Here is a 21,779-nt window from a genome sequence, read left to right on the forward strand (position 1 = left end):
CTAAAAAGGTAAAATAATGGTATACTACTGTGAATTTTAAAGCTGTGTTCTCCAACCTCCTCCTCCTCCCCCCCCCCCCCCCCCTCCTCTTGTAATGTTTTAAATGTTTGCAAAGTATTGTGCAACCAAATCCCAGCTTGTATCAGCTGTGAAGAGCACCAGTCCTATCAGCCCTTGAACAGCTCCATTTTAAAGAAGATAGAGGAGTATGAAACATTTGACCATATTTCATATTCTGAAGCAAAGAAAAAATTATGAATATCTACATCAGTTTCAAATGACAACAAACTTGCAATCACTATGACTGAGTCCCCTCTGCAGCAAGGATGAGGACTATCACATCTCCCTCAGTGTCCGGCCCTGGTGACCATCTGAATACATTTGCTTACGAAGAGCACAGGTCCCCATCCCCACAGGTCCCCATCCCCTTCTTTTCGTACTATACAGACTGACACTGCCTTGCTGCTTGATGGTAGCTAAGCCACTGGTTGAGATGGGCTGTAGGCCACAGAACATTTCAGTGATCTTACCTGCCAGATACCCACTTTGATATCCCCCAATGAAAGATAAAACTCTCTAATGGTAATAAAGGTAAGAAATTGAAGGTGAAGGTGGATCTGATAGCTCCAGAAGTACCAGATCGATACCTCCTCCCCCCCTCATACTGGTGTCATTTTCACGACCTCGCTGAACTTTGGCGTCTACCATAAGTCTTATGTATAGTTCTTATAAAAACTCTGTACCCTTTATAATCACCGTGCATATTTAAAAAACTAGAATTGTAACCGAAAGAGCATCTGTTGGTCTCAGTACAGCATTAGAGTCTGTGAACATTGTTGTATGGTCCATTATGTACCTTAGTCTATAATGTTTGTCTCCCTCCTGATAGAGAGCTGACATTTTAAGAGGCAGTCAACCTTAATCTCTCATCTACCTCCATGTTTCCACCTACAGAGTGATTTCCTTGCCCACAACCCGTTACAGGGCAGTGTTATAACATCCCACCATGGCTGTGTAATGAAGCAAGTGATCACATATCTTGAACTATGTTTATTGAATAGCTACAGCCCCGTCTTTTTCATGTGACACATGGAACATCTTCAGCCATTGACCTTCAGTCTGTATCTCTAGTCTCTTCCCTTCAACCTATTGGATGGTAGACAATGACCTGTCTGAGATTAATCATTCCTTGATTGTCCCTGCCACACAGTTACCTGACTGAGCACCTGTCACAAGGGGACCTCAAGAAAGCCCATTGGCATGCTTTCAATGCCATTACACCACCTGATGCTTCCACACAATGCAAAGTCAAGACATACTACAAAATACAACTAATGCAATACTATAAGCAGCTAAATAACTATCCTGCTTTCCTTGGGATCTTCTAATTGCCATGGCTTTCAGAGATCACAGGTAAGCAAACAATGTGTCACACTCAGTACCAAATCTTATTGTCTACAAAAAAACTCCATGTCTACAAAAAACTAGGGGAGTAATGCTAAGAAAGATATGTCCCTAGTTTAGGACCCATGATCAAAGGATAGCATCTTTGATTTTTATTCAAATATTGATTCCCCTGTTGCTCTTCCAACAGCCTTGTAGAGGGCAGAGGAAGAAACAGAATTTCAGGACACTCTCTGTTGCCCATGGGGTGGGAAACAGCACCAGAAATGCAGAATAATTGGCAGTGACCAACGGCATGGGGATGCAGGAGGTGATGCAAAGCACTGCATTAAAGACGCATAATGTATATCCACAGCACATGCAGCCTATAATTGAAGAAGTGTTGTGATATTCTGCATTTTCCCCCTATCTGGATCTCCAGGAGGGGAGTGCCAAGGGGGCAGTGACTATAAGAAAAGAATTGAATAACTAGTTGTACGTCAGAAGTTTAAACATATTAGGAAAGCTAGAACATTTGAAAAGGGAACTGCAAAGCTTCAATTGAGATGTAGTTTGGATCAGTGAAATGAAATGAAATGGAAAAAAGATAAGGCTCTTTCATCAGATGAATATCAGCAGCAGCATAAAATGGTATAACAGAAGCAGGACCCATTTGAATGGGATAGTAGGGCAGTGAGTTCAGTGATTGGGTTGTTTTCATAGATTTGACGGCAAATCGATACTGACAGCGATAGTTGATAGAGAAAGTACATGAAGATATTGAATAGGTATTTCAGTTTGTGAAGGGAGATGAAAGTCTAATAGTCATTGGAGACTGGATTGTGATTGTAGGGGAATGATTAGAAGAAAGCATTATGGGAGAATATGGGCTTGGTAATGGGAATGAGAGAGGAAAAATCAAGATGCATACGACAGTATAAAATGATGCAAGATGTTGAAATTCTGAGAAAAATAGAGGTAAGCCACAGAGAAAGATGGGCAATACAACATAACTCTCACCATCTCTCTGTGTTGATGACTTTCGTATTTGCTAAAGTTCTTCAACCATGAGTGTTGTTGAATTCCAGCTACAGGGTGCCACAAGGAAAGCACAATTGTGGACCTTCACAAATGGCTTCTAACTTCCCACTGCCAAAACATGTTACACGCTTCTGCCAATGTAGAACTTCTCTTTCACATCCAGAACTTTACCTCTGTAATGAACTGCTGTAAGCGGTAGAGTCATATCTGTTTTTTGGACTTGTATTTGTTGCTTGATTGGCAAGACTACCACATATTTGCCAGCTTTAAAAGAATGTCAGTGGAATCTCCACACTCTCTGCTGCCTGTCACAGCTTCTGGGGTGCAGCCACTCCACGTATCAGTTTGTCAGATCTCCTTCTCTTCCTTTTTAACCTGTTTGTCCGGTGTCTTAACAAATCCCCCCCCACCACACACACACACACACACACACACACACACACACACCATTGTGCATTCCTCATCCAACAGTCTGCCTAGATTTATCCTTCAGATCAAGAAATTAGTAAACCCCTGTGCATTTCAGTGTTTCTTTCTCTATACTGATGGCTCAGAGGTGAACAGTCACATTGGCTATGCTCCCACACTTTCTGGGTATCATGAACACTTCATACCATACAGTTGTAGTGTTTTTACAGCAGAATTAGTTGCCATTGCCCATGTTCTCTGTAATACTTGCACCTGAACTCATGAGAATTCCCTAATCTGCAGTGACACTGTGAGCAGTCTACTGGCAGTAAACCAACTCTAGGAATCAATTAATATTGATCATATATGATCTTTCTTCGAACCCCCATGGTATTAGGAGTTTGATTACATTCCTCCCTCTCCCACCCCCCTTTCAATTTTTCTTCTTCATCTTCTTCTTTCTGGAACATCTCTGCTTATGCAGGTTATTTGATTATATGTCAAATTGAGATTTTGGATAATGGGCTTGCTGATCACATTCTAATCCTCCTTTTTCAATGGTCCATAAGCTTCTATAGTGCCCAGACGTCACTGCTTTGCAGTGAATAGTGAGGCTTGACCTACTGCTACAGTATACACCACTAGAAGTCTCCAGCTGTTTTCAACGAGTGCACCTCCCAAACATCACTGGATTTTACTACTTCTTATTACTGTCTGACCATTGCTCTTCTTCTTCTTCCCATGTTTTACACCTCAGATGAAATCACTATAGATCTAGGTGGGTGTATAGTTGTCCAATGTGAATGTATAGTTGTCCATAACAGAAGAGTGGCCTGACTCTATATTTTTATATGCATCCTGTTTTCCATAATTTGTTTGGGAAAACATAAAATAACATTTTGTGACGGTAATATTCTGTCTGTATTGTACAGTAATTGTTATACTGCTAATCAGGTATGGAAACTGCCAACCGCAGAACTAGCCTCAAGAGTCCTTCGCTTCTTCTGACCAGCACACCTCCCTATGTTGTGCTACATTTCTACAGCTATTTCATCTTTGTTTAACCTCTTATTTTGTGCTGCATCTCGTATGAAACCACTAAAGATAGAACTGCCTGCCAGAGCAGCAGACTAGCCTTTTATATTCCTCCTTGCTTTCGTAGTTGTTTATTACCTACCTTTTTCAGTACTTCTGTGACTTGAGCTTTCAGCTTGTCTTCCACAGTAATGGGCAGCAGCCTGTCTGAATCCATTAGGTTTTCATTACAAAAAAGGAAAGGAATCTGGTCAAGTCCATATCCAGTGAATGACAAAGGAAGGCAGCTCTCCCTCTCTCAGAGAATTTTTGTTTTTAGCAAACTAAACTCACATCCTGCACATCAACTTACTATCATTTTAAAGGAAACTAGAATGTATAACAGATATTGATTAGTAGAAAGTGTAGGCATAGGTATTTCTCATGAAACCTCAAAAGCTATCTCGTCATTCTCCATGAAACTGACATGAGTTGCATCCACCCCTAGCTCAAATTTTGAGCATGTGCTTGCATTTTAAAACCATTTATCAGTCAATCATCCCCAAGTATCAGAGTTTATATTTTAAAAAATCATCTTCTTGTCTTTAATTCCACTCCTTCACAGTTCCTTTTCTAATCTTTTTGAGCTTCATCTCAACAAGGGTTAGCGATAAGCAGCAACATTTACATAGGCCTTTGGATATTCTCATTGTTGTAAACAACTGATCTTCCAGTTTCATCCTTGATATAAATTTCTTACTGCTTATATATATTTTCTATTCAGTCTATATTTTCCTAACTTCCTAAGCAAGTTTATTACCGAGACTTATCACATACATTCTCCAAATTAGTAAAAACTAGATACATTTCTTTATTCCACATTTTCTGTTTTTATGTCACATGTTTTATTCTGAAAAGGTTGCCAGTACATGGAGCAACAGTGTCCCTAATTTGCCGTGAAGTCACAGTGAGGTGTGATATGGCACTTCATAAAATGTGATGGTTGTGGTAAGCATGTATGTGTTGCCATTGTCCGGACCCAGGTTGGTGGGCATGTGCCCTTCTGCTGACCACAGATAACAACACAGATGCACTGTGGAAAGCTCTTTCTCCATGAGTAGTGCAATTCTGCAGTATGGCCACCCAGCCTCACACAGACCTGCTATATGCCCTTGCTTTAACACTGTCGTGGAATGCTAACCACATCGCAGACACAGACAGTGTTCCGTAGGCCATGGCAAACTGGCTTTGGAGGTGAACAACTGCTGCGAATATTGCAACACTCCACGGTTAACATGGTTCCTGGTTTGTCTCCAGCCCGGCATGTTTGACAATGACATTAATTGCCCTCCTGTACTGTCCTGTGTAAGTCTGTCACTTGCACTGATGCACTTTTTTTGCCAGTGGTATGTGTATTATACATCTTAAGACTTACTTTACATTTTGTAACAATTTGCGTGTGAAAAATGCAAAGTTGTCACATTTTATAGTCCATGTTAAACTGTAGGTCCCCTTATAACTGGCGGGACAAGTCCATTCATAGGTTAGACAATAGGAGAAAACCTATGGTCTTCAAACTAACAGTTACCTTGAACTCGTGCTTTCCAGTAGCTGAAGTTACACTAATACCCCAATAATTATTATATCTCTTCTTAGAACCTTTTAGGTATTTGTGTTAAATGGGCTAGTTTCCATTCATCCAGTACTCAAAATTCTATCAAACACATGTGAGCCCCTATCACTTCTACTGCCATTAAGTTTTTCTCGTATCAGGTGCCAAAGCCACAAATTTAAATAAAGACAATTCCATGATTGTATTACAATCGGTCGTTTACTTCACACAGTCAGCTGATTAAGGCGATGTGTAGTTTTCAGTTGCTTATTCATAACATGTACATTCACCAATTAAATATCAAACTGCTGTCATCATTCTCACATGAGTCTACTCCGACAGCAGTTACATGTGTAAATGACAAACATACATGTTACGAGTAAGCACTTGGAAATGGCACATTGCTGGAATCGGCTGACCATGGAAAGTAAATGAATATGATCGTAATACAGCCAAGATGGCAAAGAGTCTTTTAACCTCTCTTGCCCTGCATAATTAAAGTATCTGCATATATGACTCTTGTTTTTCTCATAGTAAGTTTACTAGTTCATATCTATATCAATATGATAAAGGCTAGCTTTTGGACGGATTATTAAGTGGTGCAGGCACATAAGCGCGCGCGCGCGCGCGCGCACACACACACACACACACACACACACACACACATTGTTCAGCTAGATTGTGCCAGCAGCTGAAAACACAGTGCCGGGACTGCAGTTTGGCAAGGACAGGTGGACTGGAATTAAATATTGTGTCAGATAGGAGTAGAGGGAGAAAAGAGACTGCAAGTGGGAGAGTGGGATTGGGGAAGGGTCACTGATGGCTTAGAGGGAGGCAGCAAGGTTGCAAGATAGGAATGCGGGAGGAAAGGCAGCAAGTTCACAGGGTAGGAATGCGACACAGGGCTATTGGAGCTGTTGAGTTTATGCTGTGCAGGACGACAATGACCTAGAGGAGTGGATTAAAAGGGGATGCAGGACAGAGAAAAGAGTCTGTTGGGTAGTGTATGTGGATTAACGGAGATCCAAGCCATGAAGATTACAGGGATGAAGGATGTGTTGTAGGCATGACTCCAATCTTTGTAATTTACAAAAGCTGGTGCTAGTGGGAAGAATCCATGTGGCACGAGTAGTGAAATGGCCATTGAACTTGAGCATGTTGTGCTCAGTAGTGTGTTCCACTACTGGGTGGTCAACTCTGCTCTCGTCCACAGTTTGGCTTTGATGTCTTCCTTTGTTGTTCTTTGGTTCAACTAATCAAATCATTGATAAAAGTGACACCATACGAAATACATATCCACCATCCTGCCTTTAGTCAAACTCATGTTTTGCAGGCGTCATATCACGGATGCAGACTGCTATGCTGTAATGCATAGAAAGAAGACCTTTCCTGGAGTAAGTAAAATGTAAAGACCTTGTGTGTAATGTATACACTTTTCTAAACAAGGAAATCGTGAACATTCTGTTGTATTATAGGACCAAAATAAAGTGAAATTTATAGAAGAAATCGTAGCTGTCATCTTTCGATGAGCTCAGGTGTGAAACTACTTCTGCCAAAATAAAGCGGTTATCAAAAAATGTGGCTGGTTGCAGTTTTTTTTTCCTCCCTTCATTCAGTGGTCTTCTTTCAATTTGACCTGGTATGGTACTCAAGGATTAACCACACAAGTGCTCTGTATATAGGGTCTCCTTCATAGCTATGCTATGGCCTCATAGAATTCTCCCAATAACTAAGCCATTCATCTTCTCTACAAATTATCTTATGAGCTCATTCCATTCCATCTCACCGTGAAACATTGTGCTTAGGTATTTAATCATGCTGACTGTGTCGAGCATTATTACTGTGAATATTACAGGAGTGTTTTTTCCACCCTTTCGTATTAATGTGTATTTAAAGCAAGCTGACATTAATTGCGTAAAATTGAAATTTAACCAACTCATTCTGAGCTCCCCTGCAGTCCCCCCAGTGAAGACATTTTTCCATGCATAACCACAGCATCAGCAAGTAATCTAATTCCTGTTCACCTTATCTGACACTGTATGGATATGGTGAATGGAAGTAGGCTTATCACAGTTCCTTGGGATGTTCCTGAAATTACCATCGTCCCTAATTAACAGTCCCCTTTCAGGACAGTGTACTGAGTTTTACCACTCAAAATGCTTTTAGTTACTCGTGTATTTCAGAAACTATTCCATATGCTAAAGACCTCAGTTCACAGTCTGCAATTTGGTTGTGTCTAACACTTGCCAGAAATCCAGGAAATTGAATCTGGTTGACGACTGTATCCAAAGGTGAAATAAAAATACATGTTGCTTGGAAGAATGTAACTCAGTATTTGAAAAGAACCACTGATTTTTGTTAATGAAAACAGTGAGGAAAGGTGTAAGGACAAGAGGGGGAGGAAGTGGAATGGGATAGCAGCACAACTGAATTAGAAAGGAAGCATATTGAATCACAAACTAAAATCTGGCTTCTACAGTATATTCGTTTTCTTTCACTTTGTAATTTTGTCGTGTATCAAATCTCTCAAAATTTGTTCATCTTTCTGTGGATCCTGAAAGATTTCACTATTTTCCCAAAACCAGTGATAACTTCTGCACATACAGATCAGATTAATGATTCCGTAAAGTTATGAATAATGTCACAGTTTTGTTTTAAACCCTTATCCCTGCTGTCCTACTATCAGCATTATGAATAAAATACAGCACAATGAAAAGCACATTGTAAATTTGCTATAAAACTATGTGTTCTTTGTGGCAGATTCCATGGAAGGAACTTACCAAGCTGTTGGAAGTGCAATGAAATTCTGTCAGCTTATGCAGTTTATGGAAATTATGCATCCACTATTTGGTTACACCAAAGGAGGAATATTAGCACCAATGCTGCAGGTATACATTTCACCTAACTTCTAAGCTTTATAAAAAAAAATTGAGATGTCAGCAACATTAGATAAAAAATCTGTTCTTGCAAATAGGGATCTTGGTATCACCCATATCGAAATAAAACTGAGAGAAGGCATTTGGTTCATGTAATTTCAACTTGTGTGTGGTGGTGGTCAGTTGACTGCATTTGACATGTCTGAAATAGTAGGAGCTACAGAGTGTGCTCAAGAGAATGGCAGATTGTTTGTCCAGTACTCATTAAAAACAGAAAAGCAATGTAGGCAGTGCTACTGTGGTTGTTGTTAGCAGCACACTCAGGTGAAGTAATGCTTATCCAGTGCTCTGTCTGGTCACTGTTACTGTGGATGAACTGCCAAGGTGTCCGTTGCACAGTTGCTGTGGACAAAGTGTTGCGGCAATTGAATCTACTGCATAGTAGGACACAGCATTGTCGACTGCAAAACAGCAGGAAAAGATTCTGGTCCACAGATTGAACACCTTTCTTTAAAGGTACTTGTTTCTTTCCATTAAACAGTCTAGCATGTAAGCATGTGTTTTCTTGCTCTGGCCCTTCATCTCTCCCCCCCCCTCTCTCCCTCTCTCTCTCTCTCTCTCTCCCCCTCCCCCTCCAGCTTGAACTTCTCCCATTAAGAAGCAATGTCTTGCTGCTTTCCCGTGAATGTTTCAATTTACTTTTTCTTGTTATGTTCCCAACTCTATTTGTCTCTCTTCTTTCAATTAATTGTGTTGTATATCTCCTTACGAAAAATAAAATCAACACATTTCCTTTTTTTGCCCTGTTCTGTGATGCAGTATTAATTTCTAGAGAAATATAACAGGAATTTTTTTACCATGAAGATTCACCAACTAAGAGATGCTAGCACACAGTTGTTAATCGCCAAATTCTTCACAAATATTGTTCATTAACTTCCAGTCCGAAACACTCTTCATCTGTTAGAAGCGGGGAATGTTTGGCGTCTCTGCTAGCGCTTGCTGTGAAGAATAGGCTGTGCTGATACAGTGTTTAACTTTCCCCCAATTTGTATCTTCATGACCATCACAGAGACATGCCACTGCACAGGCTCTCTTTACTGTGAGCTACTAATAGCATTGACATAGTAGTCAATCAAACAGTGTACGGCTGAAACGGTTAAATTTGCCTGTGACCAATATTAAGGTAACTTAACACCTAGAATACATGATATATATTTTGCAACTCATAAGCATTGTGTGTGTGTCCTAATTATGTGTTGTGGTTCATCTTTGTGTACTAACTCTCAAACATTCACGCTTTCAGAGCAGAAGTACTGGACAAAAATGACAGAATGTCCATTTGTAACTTTTGGTGCTGCAACTCCTTACCTCAATATTTATTCACCATTTTAAAATTAGAGATCATCATAGAGATATAAACTGTGAAAATAGATAATTCTGTATGTATCTTAATTGTACATTGTAGAAGAGTTGGTAACAGTGTTAATTAAAGAGAAGTGAATCATTCAGACACCACACTACCATAAAGTGACTCTTTTTCTTGTTAAAATTTTGTCTTTAGTTTACTGGCTGCAGTGCGGCTCCAATGGTGGTTTGTTCAACCATTTTGACCATCTGTAGCTAAGCTTCATACACTACATACTATGAAGGTCCCCCATCTTTAGTGTCGGTTGTTTCTGCCTTTCTGTACTAATATTGGTACATGTGTTTCAATGTTACTAGGTTTCAGGAAGAGGATTTGTGTTGTTTGCCTTGATTGATGCTGAAGAACGAATGCAAGAGAAACCAGTTATTTTTTACTTATTCTTTATCTGGAGTGCCATAGAAGTTGTAAGGTAAATTTTTTATTGATTTATTTAAAATTAGAGAGATTTTCCTCTTATTTGCAAACCTACATATTCACTTTCTCTATACCTCATATTTCTAAATCATATCGGTGTACTTACTTTGAGTTATGACTTTTCCTTCTAGATATCCATATTACATATCTCAAGTGTACAAAACAAACTTACCAGTTTTAACATGGCTGCGGTACACAATGTGGATCCCGCTGTATCCACTAGGATTCCTTTGTGAAGGAATAATTATGTTAAGGTAAGTTACAAATCATTTATCTGCAATTGGGACTGATGACCATAGATGTTAAGTCCCATAGTGCTCAGAGCCATTTGATTTATCTGCAATTGTTGCTGCCAAGCTATACTTTGAACAATATTTTGCTAATGCATTCTTGGTATGATAAGATGCTTTAGAGAGGTAATTATTATGGGTGTTCAGTCTGTGATGGTGTCAGAGTCTCATCTTCTTCTTTCTATGTTAAAACCCATAGATCATGGTCCATTCCATGCATTGTGCCTTCCACTTTGTCAGTCTGTAATTTTAGCTGAACACACATCACGAATGTCTTGGAATAGTCCTGTTGGTTGTGGTCGTATGCCCTTGCCTTTCACCAATCCGAAAACCAACTCAGCAAGTTATAAGGGGGCAAGTACTGCAAGTGCAATCTGAACCATTGTAGTGTTCCATTTGTGTTAGACATGTATTAATTAAAGAAGATTTAATGTGATTCTTTTTAACCTCCCAATTTGTTCACCATCGCATTGGATACAGTGATGAAAGGCTTCATCCACTCATTGATTGCTTCTTGCTGGAAGGAAATTCAACACTGCAACTTCTAATTTTCTTGAGTAATTCTACAGACACATTTTGATTATTTTGTACAAAGACGTATCCAGTACCCTTTGTGCAACATCAAACCAGTGTGTCCAACATGAAATCTCTACATGCAAGTTTTTTCCAAACAATTAAAGGATGAGGATTTAACTTGTTTGAGCCCAATCAAAACCCTTGTCAGAGTTATATCACCTTTAAGGACTTCATGCTTCTCCAGAGTAAGGAATTGGTGGGGGGGGGGGGGGGGGGGCGGCGGCAGGCAGCTGCTACCCACATGGGACTTGCTACTCCATCAAAGACTGTAGGCAACTAGAAAAGCAGGCAACAGCCTGAGACAAGTCCAACCTCCACACTGGACAACTGCAACTATGTAGATCTGCCACCAGGGTAGGAGTAATATTTATACAGGTCTGGCCAGTGTGCTATGCTAATGTGAGGCAACAATGACATTACTTGATCTGCTTTTCTTGTCTGATCAGCTCATCTGGTCGCTGTTGAAAGATGTCTTAACATCGCCTTTCAGGAGCGGTGGTGGACATATTCTGTGGAGTCAGTGTGCCGAGTAGTTATTCTTATGTCCAGCTAATGGTTTCTTACTCCACTCTGCATGGGCATCATAATCGTGGCATCCTGTTCTCTCTGTTGTTCTGCTGTGTAGCAATTAACTCTGTTTTGTGTCCATATTACATACAACATCAGTGGTTGTCTGTTGTTGGCATGCAGCCTGGCTGCTGCACACTGATCTGCTTTGCTTCACCTCTTGACTTACCAAAGTAAGACTTCAAAATTTTACTCAACTTTGCAAAGCCATTTATTCTGTTGCACTTCACTATTAAACAACCAAGGCCTTTTTACCAAAGAGATGAAATAGAATACTCAGAACTATGCAAGTGAATAAGGAAGAAAATAAAAAGCAGATTAAAAAGATTCAATAAAATTAGCACTGGAGAATAAAAGGAGCTGTATGAAAGTTAAAATCTTAATGACTGCTAAAAAAGAAATAGCAATCAAAAGTGATAAAACATGCAGATAAGGAAGAAATTCTAGAGCCATATAAGGAATTTCTGCAGCAAACTGTCAAAAAATGCATGAGCCACTAAGACCACCTTCGTCATTTTCATTTGCACAAGTCCCAAAAGAAATAAGGTAAGCTGTAAATGAAATTTAAGCAAGCAGATAATTGGCTTGGCATTAATCGATAGGAGTTGTTGGTGCCCTCCTGAAGGATACCGTCCCAAATTCTGTCCATTTGGCGCATTATATCACCAAAATCCTGATCTTGTTGGAGGACCCTGCCCACAATGTTTGAAACATTCTTAATTGCAGAGAGATTCGGCGACCTTTGTGGCCAAGGTAGAATTTGACAAACAGTAGAAACTCTTGCCACTTGTGGGCAGGCACTACCTTGCTGAAAGGTAAGCCCTGGATGGCCTGTCATGAAGTGCAACAAAACAGGGCATATAGAACATTGCCAACGTGCCGCTGTGCTGTAAGAGTATTGCGGATGACTACCAAAGCAGTCCTAATATTGAAAGAAAAGATAACCCAGATAATCACTTTTTGTTCTCAAGCAGTAAAACTGTACGGCAAGCAAAAGTCAGGTAGATATCCTACCACTGTCCAGAATATCTCCAGACACGTTTCCACTCATTATCGGGGCTCGATTTGAAATGGGACTCATCACTGAAGAAAATTTTACTCCAGTCAATAGGATTCCAGACCAAAAACAACAAAGCAGTATGGTGACAGTATTCTATGTCCTGTTCTTTTTGCCCTTCATCTCAGGCCATCCTAGGCTTACATTTCAGGAAGATAATGGTCGCCCCCCCCCCCCTCCCCCCCATTGCAAGAGTTTCTACTGCTTGTATTCGTGCTTGCCAAACTCTACTTTAGCCTGCAAGGTCGCTTGATCTTTCCCCATTTGAGAACGTTCGGAGCATTATGGGCAGGGCCCTCCAACCAGCTCAGGATTTTGAAGATCTAATGTGCCAGTTGGACAGAATTTGGCATGATATCCAACAACTCTATCAATCAATGTCAAGGAAAAAAAGGTGAATAACTGCTTGCATAAGTGCCAGAGGTGAATAAATACATTACTAACTTGCTCAGTTTGTGAATCGTCCAATTTTCTGAAATGGTAATCACTCCTGTTTGACCATACATGTACATCACATCTAGAGATTTCAGTCCCATTTGAATAACTCCTTCTTTTTTTCTCCTTAGAGCGTACTTAAGCTTATTGGTGAAGAAACAGAAAAATATCCGACTAAGATCTTTATTGCTTATATACAAATGGACATCATCCCTGCCTCCTGGAACAAAGAGAAATCCTTCTACACAAAAAAGGAAGTATTCTCAATTTGAAGAATTATTGTCCCTTTAGTTTACTCCCTGTTATATATAATGTTTTGACTAAATTCTTGACAAGTATCATCACTGTTATTGTGGAAGAAGCTGGATTCCACATTGTTTATGGCAGAATTGGCCATAAACACATCCTGCATGAAATAATTAGGTGAACCAATGAATATGAAATGCATCTATGCATAGCTTTTATAGACTTTGAAGAGTGTGTCAGCCACACTGCTGTTGCACAAGCACTGACCGAACAAGGTCTGGAAACAAAGCACACAAACTTGTGAGGTACAAGGACCAAAAACACACCGCCACTGGATCCATATGGAGGCAAATATCAGAAACTAGTGAGGCAGCTTTTTACAAACATTCTTTTATACAATGTTTATCTCCAGCACTGATTAATCTGGCTCACCATAGGATCAGCAGATGTCAGGAGAATGCATACGTGCTACAATCACAAAATCATTGTTGGTGGGCTATAGGCCCTAATGGTTCATAGCACCTCGTATGTAATATCTGTGACACCTCGATGACTTCTGCCAGCCTAAGAAAACACAAAAAGTAATTTTCCATTGAAAGATGAGTAAAGCAGGGTGACACTATACCCCCCAAAACTATTTATAACCATCCTCAAGATGGCTATGTTCAAAATCACTTGGAAAGAAAAAGTATTAGAATAAGTGGGAAAAGACTCACCAACTGAGATTTAATATAGTAGTCCTATTCAGCAATATGACAGAACTGTAATCCTCTATAAAGGATTTATCAGATAGTTTCAAAAAGAGTGGGCCTTAAGATACATCTGTCCAAAACAAATATTATGCACAAGTGTGTAACTTCATGACAAATAACATTGACATAACATTGACCAACAGCTGTCCAAAAATATGTTAATGAGTATATATTTATCTGGAATCAAGCTAGGTTGGAGTGCTCATAGAAGAAATGCAACTATTTTAAAATGTAATAAGCCAACAAACTGAACGAAAAGTTGTTTTCTAACAGTGTTCGTCTCATACCAATTTATGGTAGTGCAACTTTGATTTTTAACAAGCTTTTCAAAAGAAAACTATGAACAGCTCAGAGAGCTATGGAAAATTTACTCCGAAGTCTCACTAAGAAAGATCTGCATAGAAGTGAAGGCACAAGAGCAGTATAACTGGAGTTGAGGATGTTTGGAAAGGGTAAAGGCTCTAAAATGGAAACACCTTATAAAGGTTGAATTTGCTGAAAAATAGGTAAATATATCTATAAAATCAAGATTACAATAACAAATATTCATATGTTGGTTTGCAGTACTTCAATATATAATAATGTCACATTGACTTGTCATTTTAAACCAAAGCCAGTTGACACTGACAAAAGCTTTGTATTTTCCAGGAACATTCCATACTTTGAAGAGACTCAGAAGTTTACAGTTTCTCTTCCAAATTCATTAAATTTCGCATTCCATTTCCCTACTATGATACGTGTTTATTTACTGGTCCTGTTTTTCCCAGGTATGTTATAAATATAAACACACGTAGTTAAATACTTGTTTCATAATTATTTTAATGTGTAGTACTTTTCTGTGTGATTTGTTCTCAGTACAGTGGGTGAAAACTTTAAGTGTTAAGTGAAGTTGCCTATTGTTTTAAAAAATGAAATATGAATTGTATTATGAAAAAATCCATTAAAGGCTGATACTGTGTAATATTTTTTTTTTGCGTGTCAGTCACAAGTAGCTCTTATCTTTTCAGATATATCAGATGGCTCTTCGTATAATCAGTCAGAAAGCCAACACAAATTAATTCTTTGAGATTTGTTTTAAAATTACCTCCAAAATAAACAGGATAAGAGTTAGTGATATTTAGTTTTTTCTTTCAGTTTGGAGGAGCGGAGATGGGTGGTGAATTATTTCACATAGTGCAAGACCTGTGTTATAGGGTTAGGTGTCATGAGCAGATTTTCTTCAATAAAATCATCACTTTCTAAGGATCTACATATTTCTTTCCCTTTTTCTATTCAGGGTCACAACACAAACTGCCCAGTGTGGTAATAGTTTACATCATGGATATACAATTTATAACCGTTGCAAACATGAAATCCATTCACCATCAAGCATTCACTTTTTACATGTTCAAATGGTGTGATCTCTTCTCAGTGACATTTATAACATTTCATAAGTATTTGATAAAAATGTTGTACATGATTCCATCTGTAATAGTGATCTTGCTACAAATGATGGTGGCAGCTCCTTTCACTCTTTGCAGTTTCTAGGTCTCTCACCCTTTAATCTACAACTGCATCTCAGTGTACCATGAGGCATTATAAAGCTGCTGTAACCCCTATAAAGACCTTCATGTGTTTCTGGTGCCATAAACGTTAGATGTGTCTCCAGCTGTTCCATAACATAACTTATGCTCTTTCAAAACATTTGTGTACACACAACAATATTTCTATAAATTGTTAACCTAGTATCTGCTCTTTACATTTTAACACCCTTAATGAATGTTACAATTGCAAAATAGTTGTCACCATACATGTGCTAATACCTAAAATGAATGCAAAATGGTCAACACAAATGGAATAGACAAAATGGGAGAATAGTACTGTTGGCCAAGGCATGTGTCGCATGATTTTGCGACCCAACATCTGAAGTCAAAGGCACTTTATGATTTAATACCCCCTTTTTTTATTTTTAGTGCAAAACTGAAGAGGTCGTACACAGATCAGCCAAAACATTATGACCACTGCCCACCATATTGGATGCCTCCTGGTGGCGTTGCAGTAACAAAAGTATGTAAGCAGAGAAGACACAAGTGGTGTATCACCCTAGCGAAGATATGGGCTGCAAATTAGGAAATCCACTGAGATAAGTGACTTTGACAAAGGGGAGATTATTATTATGTGGAGCCTGTGAATGAGTATCTCAAAAACTGCCAAGCTGGTCACACATTTACGTGCTACTGTTGTGAGCATATGTGGAAAGAGGTAGGAGGACACTGAACAACAGCTAGGTACTAAATGGTTGTATGTCCACGACTCTTAACAGAACGTGGGGTTCGGAGGCTTGTCTGCTCTGTAAAGTAGGACAGAGAGTGACTTATGGTATCTGTGCCAAAAGAGCACAATGCTGGGCATGCACAAGTGTTTCAGAGCACACCGTTCATTGTTGAACATGGAGTTGTGCAGCAGACCACTCATACATGTTCACATATTGACCCAACGACTCATCACTTATGATTGTAGTCGGGCCCGGAACCATTGGGATTCGATGGTCAGTCAATGGAAACATGTCAGCTACAGGGTGAGGCAGTGAAACGGCACGATTTCGATAGTGGTTGTCGGGCGCGGAGGGGGGTTGCGAGAGTGGGGGAAGTGACCTTGGGCGTCTAGAGTGGTGGAAGTTTCAGTAGCCATGGAGCGTTGGTCGAGTGCGCAACGTGCATATGCCGTAAAGGCATATTACAAAAACGCGGATAGTGTGGTTGGTGCTCAACGCGCCTTTCGTCGTGAATTCAACCTGCCGCCACGGGCTCCCGTGCCATCAAGGAAAGCCATTCTCCTTTGGGTTAAAACCTTTGAAGCTACTGCTAGCACAACAAAGAAAAGAGGCGGCAGCACAAAAACAATCCGGACACCCGAGAACATTAATCGTGTGCGCGAAGCGTTGGGACGAAGTCCGCGAAAATCCGCGAGACGGCACAGCGCAGAACTTGGTCTCAGCAATCGATCAGTAAGACGGATTTTGAAGAGTGACCTTCACTATCATCCATACAAAATTCAGGTAGTGCAAGCCCTTAAACGTAATGACTACAATAACCGTATACGCTTTTGCCAGTCAATGCTTAACGTTATTGAACGAAATGAAGAAAGAGTGCATAACTTATGGATGAGTGATGAAGCCCACTTTCATCTTAGTGGGTACGTAAATAAGCAAAACTTCAGATATTGGTCCTCGGATAACCCGCACGAACTTCATGAAAAACCTCTCCATTCTGAAAAAGTAACAGTCTGGTGCGCAATGTCATCTCGTGGAATCGTGGGGCCCTATTTTTTTGAAGATGAAGATGGCAACACAGTGACTTTACCGTTATGCTGACATGTTGACCATTTTTCGTCTGCCTGGAATTGATCGACATGATCCGGATGCTGAAACACTCTTCCAGCAAGATGGTGCAACAAGCCATACTGCTAATGTCTCAATGGAATTGCTCAGACTTGCATTTCCACGACGTCTAATCAGCAGGAATGGCGATTTCCCCTGGCCTGCCCATTCACCAGATCTGACGGCACCAGACTTTTTTCTTTGGGGCTACCTCAAGTGCAAAGTCTTCCAGGAAAATCCACCAAGAACAAAAGAAGACCTGAAGGAGCGAATTCGACAGGAAATTAACAACATTCCAGTACAGATGCTACGAAACGTCATGGGACAATTTCATCTCAGGCTTAGACAATGTGTGCAAAACCAAGGACGACACCTCACTGACACCATATTTAAAAAATGATTGTTTTTAAGTTAAATCTTTAATTTCCACTCTTGTACTTGAGATCCATGTTCAACTATTATGATTTTACTTGTAAATAAATCTTTGGTGGTTTTACAAAATCGTGCCGTTTCACTGCCTCACCCTGTATTTGTGTGAATCGCATTTTTGCTGCACTAAGTTGAGGGTCGTTTCCACAAATGCCATCATTGAGGTGAATGGTGACTGCAAATGTGTAGCATCCCATGGATGCAGTATTATGCTATGGGAGACATCCTCCTGCATTTGCATGGGGCCTTTGGCAGTAATAGAAGACACACTGACAGCAGCAAACGGCCTGCATCCCTTCATGCTTGATGTATTCCCAGACAGTGATACCATCTTTCAGCAGCATAATTGTCCATGTTTCGGAGCCAGAACCATGTCACAGTGGTTTGAGGAGCATTACAGTGAACTCACCAAATTCACCTGATGTAAATCGTATGGAACCCCTCTGCATACGCAAATCAGAGGCCCATTATTTACGCAAATTACACAACCTGTGGGGAGTGTAGAGTAGAATATGTTCCATAGTCTGTGCTTTATATGCTAAAACCTCCAATAACTCGTGTGACAAACAGATATTAAAACATAAGGTTTTAAAAAACTGCCACTGTTTTAGAAATGGGTGCTGGTTAGCACTCTCACTTCTCAGGAATGTAGCAAGTAATGCAAGATGAAGCATCATAAAAAAGAAAGAAAGAAAACAAACTCCTGGAACCAACAAAGAAACAGAACTTGCCTCTTACAGGCGGTCAGGGCAGTTACAGAAAAAGAAGCAATAGTTTCTTGTTGAGCATTACTGTAGTCCAAGAATTTCATGGTTGCAGTATGCAGAAGACCATTGAGGCATAGGTGTAAGACAGTCCTTTCATTGCCAGAAACACATGCAATCAGTTTTTTAGTGGAAAAAAGGAGAAGTTGTCATCTGTGCTCCATGTGCAGATACAGTTGAGACAGTGCTAAAGTCATCACTCAAGTAAACAGGTCCACAGAGATGTCTGGTGTGAGTCAGTTGATAATGGGGTTAATTGCTATAGCGAATAAATTTATGCTCAGCAAGGTGCCCAAAGTACACAGTTTACAAATAGAGCCAAAGACACGTATACATTAAAAATCATTTTTTAAAAAGGTTGCCAAATTTGGGCAGATGGGTTTGAAAGCCCCCTTCTGTGCATTGGGTTTGAAAGCCCCCTTCTGTGCATTGTACGGAGGATGCCCGTCGTCTAGCATGTGTCATGGACCTTCTCTAACTAAAAAAAAAAAAAAATACAGCTACAATTTGGCACATCCACAGATCGATGCCTATGAAAGGCACATTGGAATCGACAACAATGTAGGAAGAGACAGATTGCTACTTACCAAAAAGAAGACACATCAACTTGCAGACAGGCACAATTAAAACACACACACACACACACACACACACACACACATATAGCTTTCGGCACAGCCTTCGTCAGGTCAGAAAATAACCACGCGCGCACACACACACACCACCAACTACAGCATCTCAGACTGGAATGTAACATCCAATTGGGATGCAAGCAGCAATCTGGAGGGAGTGGGGAGAGAGACAAATGCTGTATGGTGGCATGTGCAGAGATCAGACTGCCAATAGGTGCAGCATCAGGAGGTTGTAGTGCAGCAGAATTAGCATTACTATTTAGAATAATATAAATTATGAGTCTTTATTCACCTTTGATAAAATACATGGCAGATTTTACGTTGTTTTGCTTCTTTTACATATGTTGGTTGAACTATTTTACATCAGTACATTGACATTAACACATTGATAATTGACATTAAGACCTTAATAATTGATTGTTGACATTTCATAATTCACACTTGTTTTGCTTGGATACATTTATTTCAGTTGTTTTTATCTTAACATCTGTTTCTGAATGATACTGACTCATCTTGGTTCTTTGCATTATTTCATAAATCACTACGTCTTCAGTCTCTGCAGTAAGCTGTCTCCGAGCCAATACTGGTTCACAATAGTGTTCGTTACGCAAATCTTTCCACAACAGTCAGTGCCCCCAAAATATCCCTTACAACATGTTACTGTAACTAGGATGCTTAATGTCACTATTACATATGTAGTGATTGAATAATATGTAACATATGTGGAGTATTTCAAACCATCCTCCTGTATGTTGGCCATTTGCTAGACCTCGTCCAGTTGTTTGCCTGTGATTTTAAATTGTCCAATTGTGTTACTAATGTTGTAAAGGTAAATCTAACTTTAACACTGACCTTTTTTTTCTTTTCTTCATTGACAACACAATTAAATTCTAAATTTAATTCTGGCGTGGTATCCTTTTTTGTTATGTCATTGTGGATCACTATCTGTTTGTATGAATACTCTTGTTCTGCACCCTTTGCATTTGTTATAAAAGCTTATTTTACCTACGCCTTTTGGACTCACCTATCAGCAACAATTCTTTTTCTGGCTGTATAAACACATACTACCCTTTCATTTCCAGGATCCCTTTAGTGGAAGTACTCTATACAAGTTAAAATTGTTGTTATCTATCAGTGGGATGTTGAAACATATACTAATACACTACCAGAAATGAAAACATCAGAGTCAATTATTCTTAACCTGAGGATTCAGCTAAAGGAACAAGAAACTTTACATCTTTTAGCTCACCATGTATTAAACTTAAATATTTTACAATTTGGACAGAGTTGATAATGTGAGGCTGTAGTATGCCCTTTTGTGCATTCATAATGGCGTTGATCATCTGCTTGAATTCTTCCTCAATTGGGGAAAATACTGCTGACTACTGTAATAACTGTAATGTTATTGTTACAAAGGAAACTACTAGTGTGTCTCTGCAACTTTGTACCACTGATTTACCTTATCTTTCTGCCTTTTGAAATCTTTGTTATAGAATCCAGGTAACAAATATCCAAGGAATGGTGTATATATCTACTTGTAGTTCGTTATCATTCATAGTAAAACCCTGAAGAAGTTAGAAACTGTGTCACTTTAAAGTCATTTGGTGCATATTCTGACACAGATTTGTTATGTTGCTATCACTATGAGGAGCTGAACAATTTTCTGCTCGAGTGCCGTAGCAGAAATTTAAAAGAATTGTTTCAGTGTGTTTGCTTGTACCTTTGTTTCTTTTAATCTTTATGACTATGTTCCGAGTATCAACCTGTACTACTTCATATAGCTCTCGCCATGGTGAATCTAGTTTTCCAGATTAACCGCGTCTTACCAATTCATCGTGGTGTAACACTTTATCCTCTACCTTGAATTTTGTTACTATTTGTTTCCTATCACACTGTTCCTTGCTAGCTTTCTTATGTTTCGCTGTTGATTCTCTTGCTATTCTGTGGACCTCCTGAATTCTCACTTGTATCCTATTACATATGATTCATAATCTTAACTTACCTGCATTGATTCCTGTAGCTGTATTCCCAGTATATTTAATCTCTATAATTTTCATTGCGATAGGGTCCGCAGCTGTTATGAATTTTTTGAATAATTGCTTGAAGCCTTCAGCTGCCATTCTCTTTATTTCCTGTACATTTGTAAAATTTCGGCCGTAGGCCATTTTCAAGTATTTTATGTATGATTTTTCAGTAACAGACCACCTAGTTAGAGGTGTTCACGCTATTTTAGGAGCATGTCATGCTCCTAAAACGCACCCTGCCTTTTCTCCAGGCGTGCCAGGTCCCTTAGTAACAGTCCTTAGCATAATGACTCTGGCACTTACGCCTGAAGCACGCTACGTCTTTTACTCTAATGCATGGGATGCCACAATTGCCCGGTAGGTTGCATTGTGGACATCTCCATTCCTGTAAACCTCCATCGGTTTCTCTCTGCTTTGGTGTGACCCTGTTTGTCACATCTGTAACAAAAGTTAGTGAACTCTTTACCAGTCATTA

General features: G+C 39.6%; 1 protein-coding gene across 4 annotated transcripts in view; it reads left to right on the forward strand.

Annotated features, from left to right (window-relative positions):
- The window catches only part of LOC126094450 (very-long-chain (3R)-3-hydroxyacyl-CoA dehydratase), a 174,466-nt gene that overhangs the window by 142,781 nt on the left and 9,906 nt on the right, over positions 1-21,779 (forward strand). For all 4 annotated transcript variants that reach the window (XM_049908821.1, XM_049908825.1, XM_049908822.1 and 1 more), the window contains exons 7-10: positions 8,219-8,346; positions 10,057-10,169; positions 10,306-10,428; positions 14,746-14,864. In XM_049908821.1, coding sequence (XP_049764778.1) covers positions 8,219-8,346; positions 10,057-10,169; positions 10,306-10,428; positions 14,746-14,864 — 483 coding nt within the window. The remainder of the gene's footprint in view (positions 1-8,218; positions 8,347-10,056; positions 10,170-10,305; positions 10,429-14,745; positions 14,865-21,779) is intronic.

This window comes from Schistocerca cancellata, chromosome 8 (assembly GCF_023864275.1).
Source record: "Schistocerca cancellata isolate TAMUIC-IGC-003103 chromosome 8, iqSchCanc2.1, whole genome shotgun sequence".
Taxonomy (NCBI): Eukaryota; Metazoa; Arthropoda; class Insecta; order Orthoptera; family Acrididae; genus Schistocerca; species Schistocerca cancellata.